The sequence below is a fragment of the Stegastes partitus genome, unplaced genomic scaffold, assembly GCF_000690725.1.
Source record: "Stegastes partitus isolate 25-593 unplaced genomic scaffold, Stegastes_partitus-1.0.2 Scaffold1555, whole genome shotgun sequence".
NCBI classification, from domain to species: Eukaryota; Metazoa; Chordata; class Actinopteri; family Pomacentridae; genus Stegastes; species Stegastes partitus.
The window spans coordinates 147,535-159,598 of NW_007579286.1; the positions used below are offsets into that span (position 1 = coordinate 147,535).

Consider the following 12,064-nt stretch of genomic DNA (forward strand, 5'->3'; position numbering starts at 1 on the left):
CTCACAGCACATTGTCACACTGATTCAGCTCCAGACTGCTGCTGCTCGCACTTGTCTCGTTTCATTCCTGAAAGGACGTCTCAACAGGATAAACACAGCATTTTAAGAGGTACATTTCAGTGTAGCTTTTTAATGGGCAATAAATCTGTGTCCACAGGCGTGGATGATACCAGAGGTACACCTTAGGGAGCACATCCATTTTGCGGTGGCCATCAGGGACAGGGGTCTTTTCATTCGCTTCCATTACTCTTATCTGATCAGGGTGAGGCACCTACTCCTTCGGCATCAAGTCACACCGGCTCTCCCGCTGCACACATCCAAATCCCTGGAAAACTATGAGGAATGCCAACATTCATTTCACTCTCCATCGTTCACTGGTGATTATTAGACAGCCCAGTGATAAATAACGTTCACTCTGTGAGCCGCTGGACCACGTCGCACCGCGATCTGTCAATTAGCAGCAATAATTTACACACGTATGTCAATTCCTATAATACATTTAGAAAAGCTGCATTTATCTCTGCAGGAAACGTCCAGTTTTAGGGAGTGAAGTCCTCGTGTTCAAACTACAGCAATAATACTGAGTGACCTTTATTTCAGAGCAGCGCAGCTAATTTCCTTTATCATCAGCAGTAAACGGGAGGTTTTGTTGCCTCTTCAGTGTCATTGTCCACTGCGTTTTTCCTACAATCCAAATGGCAGGAGAAATTTTCAATTTTGACAATGCCACTGCAGGCATCGTCTCTTTCAAGCGTTGCGGTTAGTGGAGGAAAGCGAAGGAGGAAGATAAAAGGTTGGAGAGGCGTCCTGAAGCAGAGATGGTATCGGGGCTTTTCCTAGGATCTGTGCTGAGAGGGGCGGACGAGGATCAGCAAGCCGCTGATGAAGACGTCTCTTCCAGCAGGAAAGAATGGCCTCACATTCACTTTAATTAGAGCTTGTGCCAAGCATTCACACATAAAACAAGGCGGGAAAAAAAAAAAGAAGTCTTTCATGTGTTGTAAAAAGGTTCAACATTCAACGTGGTACTATGCCGATGCAGTTTAAGCACATTTTCTTTTGATTATCACAGCAGTGTTTTCTAATTATACTTAAAAGAAAAACAGCAGAGACAAAAAAATAAATAACTCACCTCAGCCTGACATCCACATCCATTAACACAATCATTAAAAGAAACAGGGTGGATAATAATCACCCTTCCACAGACGCAAATCTCTCGTGACACCGAGTTCAACAATCTTCAGTTGGCCACAGATAAATAATAAAACAAAGCCGGGACGCCTCAGACTGCTGGAAAATGTTTTAATGGGTTAATGCAGGCATTCTTGCAGACAACAACTTCATCTTTTTTGCTTCCAAACAAAGTTTCAACATCTCAACGTGACGCTGAATGATGAGCAATATCATGTAAAAATGATGCTACTCTTTAAATTTACAAAATCCTCTGAAGTGTCTGTCACACCACACTACATACAAGACGGACCGAATAAACATGACAACCCCCCATTCAAACACAGAATAACATTGCCAGTAGAAGTGATGCTCAGCATCCTACAGATATCCAAGCATGTTAGAGGAGATTTTTGCACATACTCAATTCATTTAATTCTGCACAAATATGTCAGATAATTGCAGAAAATAAATTGTTAAAAACAAAATTGGTACTTGGACACTTTCTTTTGACAATAACATGACCATGCATTAGTCTCTCCACTTTTAGTTAACCACAATATATTGAGAATATATAATATTTGCAAGTTGGCGATACTAAAGAAACAAATTCTCAAAATTTAATCTATAACAGTTCACAGACGTATGATCTGGAATATGTCATTCCAATGGGAGACTGAGTAAATACTTCCATATACTTCCAATGTTTTAATATATTAGGGCCAAAGTACAGACACTTTGATGTCTTACATGTTTTACAAGGATTGACACTGGGTCTTCATAATGGCAGATTACTATTTTCCCCCACAAATACGCAATTAGAACAGACTTTCTTGTACATTGGTCTTCTGAAGATGGTTCAACTGTCATTTACATAGAAATGGTGCCATCAATATGGGGCATACGCATCTTTTAAAAAGTGTAAAGAACTGACCTTGCACTGAAAGTGTTCATGCTTTTTAATGTCTAGTCACAAAACGGGCTAAACATTACAAATATATAATATTTCCCATTTAGTTAAACCTTTGTTACGTTCCTATAGAACTCCATATCAAAATGACTATTCATGGGAACTAGTGCAACCTGGAGGAGGCCTGGTCTTTGTGACAAGGCAGGCACAGAGTAAAATAGACAAAGTACTCTAGAGCAGCTCCAGAGCAATGGCAGATATATTAAGGCCATTTTGAAAATTACAGGAAAAAAAACTGTAGCAGACAGCTTGGCTTGCTACCCGGCCTGAACCGAATTCAGTTGGGGCAGCAAAGCAAGCAAGCAACACCGATTGAACCAATTTTTTTCCAATCCATTGATGTCAGTCTTCCACGTGCCAGCCTCCCCACACTCCTGGCCAGAAAGCTCCACTCTTCGTTATTCAAGTGTGTTCAGTTTTGGTGGAAATAAGAGTGGTACCCTCACTAGTCCTTCCTTTGTAAACCCATGCTTCACACCTCCAGTAAAGTCTCGGGGCACAGTCGGGCAGTCAGGACTGTTTTAGACGCTTCCTGGGAAGACCAAAGGGTGGGCACTGCGCTGAAGCCAGGGCACGGAAGGCTTCGGCTACCAAGTGAGGATGGGACTGGATCATTGACTTCCAGCCTGCAGTCTCCATTATGTCTGTAGCATGACTGTAAGCACAGGCAGAATGAAGTTAACACTCACACATGATCATCTGCACATTAAAAATCAATAAACAGAAATGAGATTGTAATGACAAAGCAAATAAGGGGGGATTTGATTTGTGGGTTGCACGGCAAACTTGAAAAGGGTCATTAGAGCTTTTCCCGTGCACGTGCATAAACAGCATAAAGAGCGAGCGCGGGATGGGAAAGCCTTCACGCTGCGAACACGACGGCCGTAAATAAGTTCAACGTCTCAAGGTGTCCTGTAGCACCGCACTGCATCAGCTGGGAGAAAAACTTCCCGTAGCGACCACCTCCCTTCTCTTTAAAATTCTACAAATATTCCATTTCCAGGGTTTATCCAAGTATGAGTCTATTAATAACTTGGATACAAAGATATGGAGCTTCAAACTGAAAAGGCAAATAGCACTCTGTCTGCCCGGGCTAAAACAATGAATTCTAATGCATCTGGTTGGGGGGAGAGATAAGAGTGTGTTATTAATCTTGTGTCACATATATCAGCTAATTACATACTTGCTATTCCAGTTCTTTCCATCTTTACAGCCCAGCTGTCTCAGGACACTGCACCTATGGCAAGGAGATAAAAAGGTAAGCATTCAGGGCTGGTAAACAGAAATGGCAGCAGGAATTTATCACTGGAGTTTTTTTTTTTCTCCTTTTTTTTCTTTTTGCGATACTTGCCTGTTGATAAAATCTATGGCTTGTGCTTTGAGCTGCTCGGCACTGTGCAAGTCAGCCAGGATGAGGGTGTCGGCCACATTCTCCACTGAAAGGCTGTTGCACAAGGCCTCTTCACACATGACCTTTAAGCGCTCCAGAGCGTACTGGGGTGGAGGTGAGAGGGGGAGAGCAGCGGTTACAGTCTGGACGTAAAGTCAATCCTCTCAGCTTCTGTCTCAACTCTTCCAAACACCAAGCTACCGGAGCAATCGCTTACTAAAACTCATAATGATTACATCTCCTCTGGGAATAGAGGAGAGAAAAAAAACAAGGCAAACAGGATCCAAAATGTTCAATCAGTTTAAGGAGACGAGCCGGACCGGCACTCGGCACCACGGCGCTGGTGTTCCCAGGGGTGATGTCATCATTAGGATATGCGACGGATCACTTAAAAGAACCAATAAAGAACCAATCGAGGTCGTCCCTCAATATACTTTAACTATTCAGTTAAGACTCATCCATCAAAACAATGATGGTGATAGAGTTTGTTCAGCCTATAGATGAGGGATCCAAGCGGTGAATCGACAGAAGATTTAGATTATAAGAGATAAATCAGCGTCCCAAACTGAAATACTAGAAATCTGCATCCGTCTATTGCCTTGCTGCTCCACTATGCTGTTATAAAAACAACACAACGCCTAAAATAAGCTTCCTTGATCATAAGGTTCATATTTTTACTAATTAAATGATATCTCAGCCACACAGTAACATTTCCATATCAACTATTATCAGTGGCTCAGGCTATGATAGAAGAGAAACTGCGTCACAAACGGCCTCCTCGATGGCTGCTGTTCCCTGAAATCAGCAATCTGAAGGGCTGTATCACTCAGATTTATAGCTGCTGTGTTTGTGCAGTCCATCTACGAGCATGTTCTAAAAATGTGGCGAGCTTGGAGGGACTGGAATAAACAAAACAATGAACGACTATCAATACTGAAATCATGTCACATTAGATGCAGGCTAACAGCTGCATAATTACAGAACAGACCGCATTAGGCCTTAAGCCTCATTGACTTACATACAGCGCTATCTCTGCACTCAGTGAGCAGTTGGAGGCTCCAAACGCTGAAGCAAGGTACATTACTGTCCACTGCTAATAACTGTTCCAGCGTTTAAGTGACCGGCGTCGTTACCAGCTCCGTGTCATACCTCGCAGCAACGTTTAAACGTCTAACAGTCCTGAATGAAATGTAAAAATCAAGTCGCTCCATGTTTAAATTACAAATAGAACATTTACATTTGTGCCCAATTAATTAACGAATATCTGCTTAAATAAAGGAGAGTATAAACGAAGCAGCTGAAGGTTGAACAAACGTTAGCCTGACTACTCGGATACATACTTTATCTGCAGCTGCCAGCAAATTGTCCGCCATCTTCTCCAGGTTCGGGGCTTTCCCTGTGTAGATGAAGCCCATCATTTCCTTAAAAACATCTGGATCCACATCACTGATGTCAACACGGTTCTGCAAAAGAAAAAGGACAAGAGGTTTCCTGATTACATGGACGACTCTGGCACCTAAGAAATATGGACAACAGAGTGCAAAAGGCCTTAATTATGCAAAAGTAGGAAGAAGCACCTATAACCAGGTATTCTTACCTTTTTACTCTCCTCCATCTCATGTTCAAACATAGCATTAAAGACCGGTGACCTCGCTGCCAAAACACAAACAAAATCAAGTTCATCAGTTCAACAAATCAAATGTTAGTATTCATATTTATAAATGTCATGTGACAAAACACATCAACAACTGATAAAATAGTACCAAAAACTATCTACACAGGATCACTGCATTACTAAAACACTGCTACAGCCGTATTACTGCCCCTCAGTATTGCCCCTCTGAACGCTGCAGCTGCCACCGTGTCCAATGGAGATGAGCTGGAGAAAAGACTCTCCACCTCCTGGATCCTACAGTCATCCGGGCCGAGCGAGGCCGAGCAGAGGCAGCGGGGTGGATTAGCACCCGCTGCAGAACTAGGCCGCTGCAAATCGAGTTAAGAACGCAGCCTTTTGAGCTACTCTCCATCGGAGGCCATTAACAGGAGGCAGATCTTCCTCTGGCCAGTTTGGGAGGTTTCTGTCCTCGCTCGCTAAAGTTCTGGAGTCTGGGGACGGCTCACCTGCAAGGATGGATTTGTGGGCTTTGAACTCCTGCCCTCCCACGTAGAGGCTGCAGTCTGTGAAGCGTGAACACTCCCACAGGTTCCCCAGGTCATCAGACAGCTGACACTCCGGTACCTTCAGCATGTTCATGTTGGACTGGCCCGAAATGTTAACAGAGTCCTGGACAACGCTCACCTGCGCGTGCATTGTAGAGAGAACAAACCAAAGCTGTCACGAATCCAGCAGCAAATATAAGGTACAGAATCAGAGAACAATCCAATCTATGTCTAATTTGCTCTTTCTAACAGCGTGTTTCCAGACTGGAGAACCTGGAGTGGAGGAGGATCCTGCTTGCAAAAACAGAACCACTTGAAACCAAAATTAATTAACTTTACTGACATACCTAATTGATGAGAAAAGGCATTTTGTCTTTAATTTGAATTTAATTTGTTTATCAAAGTGGCAATTTCCCTGAAACTGTTGAATCTTGCTGGAGCTGCTGGCTGGCTCACAGTCATCCTGCCACAATTCAGCCAATTGCGTTTAAATCAAAAATTCATTGACACCACGTTTCTCTTGTCCCTTGAAAGGAACGTTTTAGGAGACGTTCATTCTTCCTGACATGCTGAATTCAATTATTTCCAAAACAGACGCCATGCAAACGATGTAAAATGAGGAAGGCACGTCTCCTGCTAAAAGCTTAATGTCATTGGAAACAAATCCCAACAACGTGCTGCCTTCAGCGCACACTGAAGCACAAACTGGTCATGACAAGAATTAACGGACTCGATCCGATGAAGGTTAGACTGCTGGCATAAAGGCTTCTGTCCAAATGTGATGATGCCTTCATCAAAAACTTTATTAGTTGAACAATCAGCACACGAGATAACAGCGCCTCAGTCATGTGACCCAACAACAGAACCACAGCTTCATCTGCAGTATTTGTGGATTTACAGCATTAATAAACAGGTGATTAATAATATGAAGAATAGAAGACGTACCTCACAGAACAGGGTGAGCTTGTCATCTGGTAAAAGTCCATTAGCTTCATCCAGAAGGAAATCTCTTCTTATAAATTTTTTGAAGCCCCAGTCTTTGCCTTGGACAAATCTATATGCTCTTTGGCTTTCTGCATCCAAGAGAGAAGAGAAATAATAAAGTCGTGCTCCTGCCTCTGACATTAAAAGCTGGGTGTACATGCTATAACAACCACATGTGATGCCCTCTGTGACTGCTCGTACTCACCCATCGCTTTTGTCTCCTCTCTTTTAGCGTTCAACAAAGAAAACTTGAACTTTGCTCTGACTTCACTTTTTGGACAGCTAACAAGAAGTAAATACAATGACAGATAATCTTTGCTTTCATCATCAAGTCCCTTTGGATTGACTCGCAGACACCTAGGAAGTAAACACAACACGCCGCACATCAGTAATCGCAGCAACTTGAGAAGACAGTACTGCTTTTATCACTTTTGTCAAGACACGGCACCATGACAAGCCTTCAGGGGTAATTTTCTCCTGCTCTGAGATGCTGTGTGTAATTATCACTTATGTGCAGGGTTCCCACACTAAAACAAAACATACACACCGTTCAATGACAGTCATGTCTGAGCTTCGGGAGGTTCAAGAAACTTGACATGACAAAATTTGGATAACACACATAAACTGGAAGCGCTGAAGCACAAAAGTAAGTATGAATACATGTTTTGTTCTCATGTTATCAGTGATGTTGTGGAGACAGTATATAGATGAAGTGGAGCACTGACCATTTCATTTTGTCATTAGGGCCAGAGGAGAAGGTCGAGCTCTTCAACACCTCCCCCATTTCTTCTCTGCAAAAACTAAAGTTGTTTATGGTCCACATGTAGGAAAACTTCACAACCTTGACCTTGGAAACGAGGAGAAGACACGAACAGAACCGTCAGAACAAAGCTCGTCTGAACTTTACTCAATATAAAAACTACTTCATACTGTAAACGTAGAAAAACAATATTTCTACAGTACAATAGGTCTAATTTTGGAGCGGAAACTTGCATCCGCCTTAAATCCCAGTGATGTGACGTTCTGAAATGTCACAGCAGGAAAATCACAGGTGTGCGTAATAAAGTTAATGACTGCTGGATTCCACTTAGCAGCTCCAGCTTCAGGATCCTGATGCTGTCACGGCGCTCGGCTCACAACAGCCATGACTCATTTCATTAACACCTTTGCTTTTCCTAACATGACATGTCATATTACCTGCTGTTTTATGAACTTACAAAAGGAATAGTAACCATGGGAATATGAGCTCATAAGGAAGCACAAGGGCTTTACCAGCTATATGAAACCAACAATGGAACGAGCTGCATTTCAATCTAAATGTCATTAGTTTCTAAAGCTAAATGAATGAGTGTGTTCATACCTGTGTGTAACACCAGCTCTCTGCCACAGGTCCACTTGACATCTCCCCAGGAGGAGGAGGGGTGGGAACCCGTGACATCGCCGGCTTTGTGGTACCACTCACTCACGTCCTTAAAGCACTAATTGTTCCAAGGAAACAACAATTAACATCATTTTTGGCACAAATTAACAGCACAGTCTTTTTTTTAACTCTTTACCAATGTTTTCAAAAAAAGCTTCACAATGTGAATGACTTTAATCTGAACCTGTCCGTGGTGTGATTGTGGTGAACGCTGCACGGCAACATGGAGGAAATCCACTTAAACGTAGAACGAACTGACCACACAGCTCCTGGCATTTCACAGTTCCTACTTATGAGCTAATTTAAATGCACACCCCAGAAAGCTGAAGCTCTTCTCAACCCGATTCACTGCAAATGTGATGCCATCAGAATGAATTAATAAAAACAAGACAAAAAATAAAAACGACTAATTGGACGATCAATCAGAGGGTGTGTTTGGCAGTCGTGGTTATTAAAATAAAAAAAAGCTCCTAAAACCAGGAATGGATATGTGTCGCCAAAACGCTGATTAATGTCATGAGCTTCAGAACAGCCCACACTGAACTGGGATTTATGGACCGCCAGAAACGCGTGTTGAACAGTTGGACAGTGTCGGAAACGCCGTCTTTCTGACGTCAGATCGGGGGTTCTGTGTCAGTCGAGTGTTGTCGCTCTGCTAAACCGACAGTCCTAAACGTGCATCTTCTTCATGCTGCGATTGGCCGACGATCCACGGCACTTCTCACAACCACGCTATAGATGCTAACCTGGGTAGACTGACTGAAACTGCAGGCTGTTAGTCCTGAGAGGCCATAACCCAGCTCTAACACAGAACATAGGGATCTACTGGCTATTCTCTTGAATGCTAAACTTCAAAACAATAAATTGAATTAAATAAATGATTAAATAAAGCAACGGTGTGGTTTCATAGTGACACTGAAACTCTAAAGGTGAAAGTGGAGCTGCTAGATAAAGGAACAGGCCGACCGACCTCACCGTGCTCGGCTCCCTCTAATAGCAAAACGAAACTCAGTCAAAAACCCCAGCAGCTCAACAACGCTAAACGCAACACTCACTGCTTTCCTACACATAGATGGCATCAGTACCAGATAGGTTTTGGCCCTGGTACAATACTAATAACTTCTCCAAGAGGGAAAGATGTGACACATAATACTGCATGCACATGGAGCATTTACAGCAGACAGGAATTGTAAAACTAACAACAGTCTGGACAGAAAATCATGCACAAACACAGACTGCTGTCAGTTACAGCGATGCAGCTAAATGCCTGATTTTTTAAACTGCACATTACATCCTAACATGTGCACAGATCTTCTCAGATCTTGAGTATTATCTTTATCTGACTCATTGTGTACACGAGCAGAGCAAGGACACCCATGGATTGTTGTTGTGATCATTTAAGCGGAACAACACGACGGGAAAACCACCGCTCACGCCGCACTGTTAGCTAAATGTTGTGGTGAATTTGGTGCAAACTAAACAGTGCCTTTGAGGAAACCCTGGCCATATAGCCTCTGCAGATCTGGTTAGAAAAATAAAAGGAAAAGCAAAGTGCCATGATAGCAACAAAACAGAAACTTAACCAGTTCCATGACAGCGGCGTTTACACCGAAGCCAACACAGAATCTGGCATGTTTACACAGGTACAGTGTTTACTACAGCTGAGTCACACCGTGTTTCACACTTTCCCCTCACGTGACGTTAAAAGCACACATCCCCTTTTTGAGTATCAGCACATGTGGTTTTATCTTTCTGCAGATAATATCAGAAGTCTCTGATAACGCTTCATCATCGCTCCTATTAGGCCAGCCGGGCTTAAAGCACTTCTACCTGTTCCTCAAAGGTATGAACTGGGGTCAAAATGTTAAATATGTTTTGACAACACGCAAAAAAAACCTTTTATGTCGTGTACACAGACAGGTCGTGTGCTGCGCCAATCACAAAAAATACAGCGTCCCAACGGCAAGACGACACGAAGGCAGAGAAAGAATGACTATTGTTGTACTTTCTGGAGTGAAACTTGTTTCTGTGTGAACATGCAGTCATGTGAATCCCCGTTTCCTTCACTAAGACTGACCTGGCCACACATGCAATACAACCAACTTTCTTCATGTTGTGTGTGAGCCAACAGTTTGCACGATTTTTCACTACTTAAGTTCTCTTATTTTACAGTTTGTGGCCTAAAATGTAAACTGGAAGGCAATGCAGGACCATGCAAGCCGAAGCACATCAGACGTCTCAGCTTTAACATAAAGTCTTGTGGATGGAGAGCACAGACATTTCAATGAGCAGACCTTTGAATGCACACAGTGGCTTCAACAGTGCAGTGGCTGCTGTGTACAGCACACTGCTGCAACTGAAACATCTTCAGCTTAAACATGAAACCTGAGCTATGCAGCATCAGCAACGAATTCAAAACCTTCTCATCACCTCTTGAATGGTTGAAAAAGTACAAAGATGGAGTTTCTCTAGGTGATCACAGGATCCTTCATGGCCCCATCTTCATGCTACACTCTAGAAAATAAGACAAAATGAGACATTAGGCCTGGAAGAGGGACCTGATCAAGGTGTAGAAAAGTGTCACTACGTCACTTAAACATCTGGGAACAGAGTCACGATGCTCACAATAAACCTCAGCATCTACCAAGGAACACAAGTGGTCTACAAAGTGACACCAGGAGGAAATATAAGCGTTCAAATCAGTCAAAAATGCCACGTAATTAAACACTGAGTGCATCAGAAGACAACTGACTGTTAGCCCACATTTAGGTTTTGGGTACTTTTCTATCCTAAATGTTACCTGAAATGTGGTAAAGCATCGTGAGTGACTGCCCGGCCCATAAGTCAGTCAGTTAAATTAGCTAACTCGGAATTCACCTGCAACTTTGTTTGGCTAACGCGTTAGCCGGAGTTTGGCTACAGCACAAATGATGCTATGCGGATCTTAACTAGCTAGTTAGCTAAAAGTTAAATTACCGTATTTGTGCTGAGCTTATCCCAGTATACATCCTATTCGGGATGTAAACGGTCGCGACTACCCATAAATTGGCACACAAAAACGATATGACAATAAAGCAACAGCTCCATGTTAGCGACACATCAGCTAAAGTGTCAACACTAATTTCCACACCATCATCAACAGCGCTCCACCATTTATCGCCCTTAAACATTTAGCTTAGTTTCCATAGTGGTTATCATTCAAAAGGACAATCATTAGTCTGTCAATTTTGCCCGCAATACGTATTTGGCTAACCCGGGCTAATGTTCCCACTAGCAAGATTAATGTTAACTTCACTTTAGCCTTTAGACCGCAAATACAGCGATCGGCTAGCTTAACACACAACATGTTAGCAATAAATCTGTCCGCATACTACCAAGCAGACTTACATTAGTTACGTTACTCCTCGCTCGCAACACAGACTAGCAAAGGATAGCTCAAGTTAAATCGCTAACGTGATGTTTAGACCCCGCATTAGCCGGTGTAAAACAAAGGGCCTTCCCTGATCCATGTGACAGGATGCTAACTACCCAGGCTAATGTAAACCCTCACGTTTTGGTACAATCTGCTGGTGGGAAAACAACGTCGGCTAACTAGCGGCTAGCCGAAGCTAATCTCTGCACTGACTGCTCACAAAAAGTTTAAAAAGACGTGATGACGGCGTACCTTTCAATTTCATACTCCCACATCTATCGAATAACGCATGTAGCTTTGTGTTACACTTGCTCCTTTCACCGTCCGTGACTTTGAACTCTTTTTCATTCAGTCTCTTCACAAGGTTTCTTTGTCTAATTTATATGTGCTAGCTTACAGTTGTCTAGCTGGCTGGTAGCTTCACAGGCTAGAAAATATAGCCACTGCGCAGGCGCGAAATTCGGATAACATCCTGCTCTGCTCCAGCTCAACCACTGTAACAATAATAATAATAATAATAATAATAATAATAATAATAATAATAACAATAATTTTTAC

General features: G+C 42.6%; 1 protein-coding gene across 2 annotated transcripts; it reads right to left on the reverse strand.

Annotated features, from left to right (window-relative positions):
* Window positions 1-1,285: 1,285 nt before the first annotated feature.
* spopla (speckle type BTB/POZ protein like a) lies at window positions 1,286-11,938 on the reverse strand. Of its 2 annotated transcripts, none has more exons than XM_008300520.1 (12): window positions 11,759-11,938; window positions 10,525-10,608; window positions 8,035-8,152; window positions 7,400-7,521; window positions 6,880-7,031; window positions 6,636-6,763; window positions 5,652-5,829; window positions 5,128-5,183; window positions 4,871-4,993; window positions 3,492-3,634; window positions 3,324-3,377; window positions 1,286-2,795 (listed from the first exon to the last, which is right to left on the reverse strand). In XM_008300520.1, exons 3-12 carry the CDS (start codon window positions 8,110-8,112, stop codon window positions 2,651-2,653), a joined length of 1,179 nt encoding a protein of 392 aa, XP_008298742.1. In that variant the 5' UTR covers window positions 8,113-8,152; window positions 10,525-10,608; window positions 11,759-11,938; the 3' UTR covers window positions 1,286-2,650. The 2 variants fall into 2 exon arrangements, with proteins under 2 accessions (XP_008298742.1, XP_008298743.1); XM_008300521.1 differs by lacking the exon at window positions 11,759-11,938 and adding an exon at window positions 11,482-11,558.
* Window positions 11,939-12,064: the final 126 nt, after the last annotated feature.

What these genes read in the sequence shown, in the direction of transcription:
- spopla (XM_008300520.1), bottom strand. Translation starts at nt 8,112, where the DNA reads ATGTCACGGGTTCCCACCCCTCCTCCTCCTGGGGAGATGTCAAGTGGA. An exon ending in AGAGGAGACAAAAGCGATGG is followed by an intron (nt 6,764 to 6,879) that starts GTGAGTACGAGC and finishes TCTTGGATGCAG; the next exon opens with AAAGCCAAAGAGCATATAGA. An exon ending in CCACAAATCCATCCTTGCAG is followed by an intron (nt 5,184 to 5,651) that starts GTGAGCCGTCCC and finishes GTGTTTTGGCAG; the next exon opens with CGAGGTCACCGGTCTTTAAT.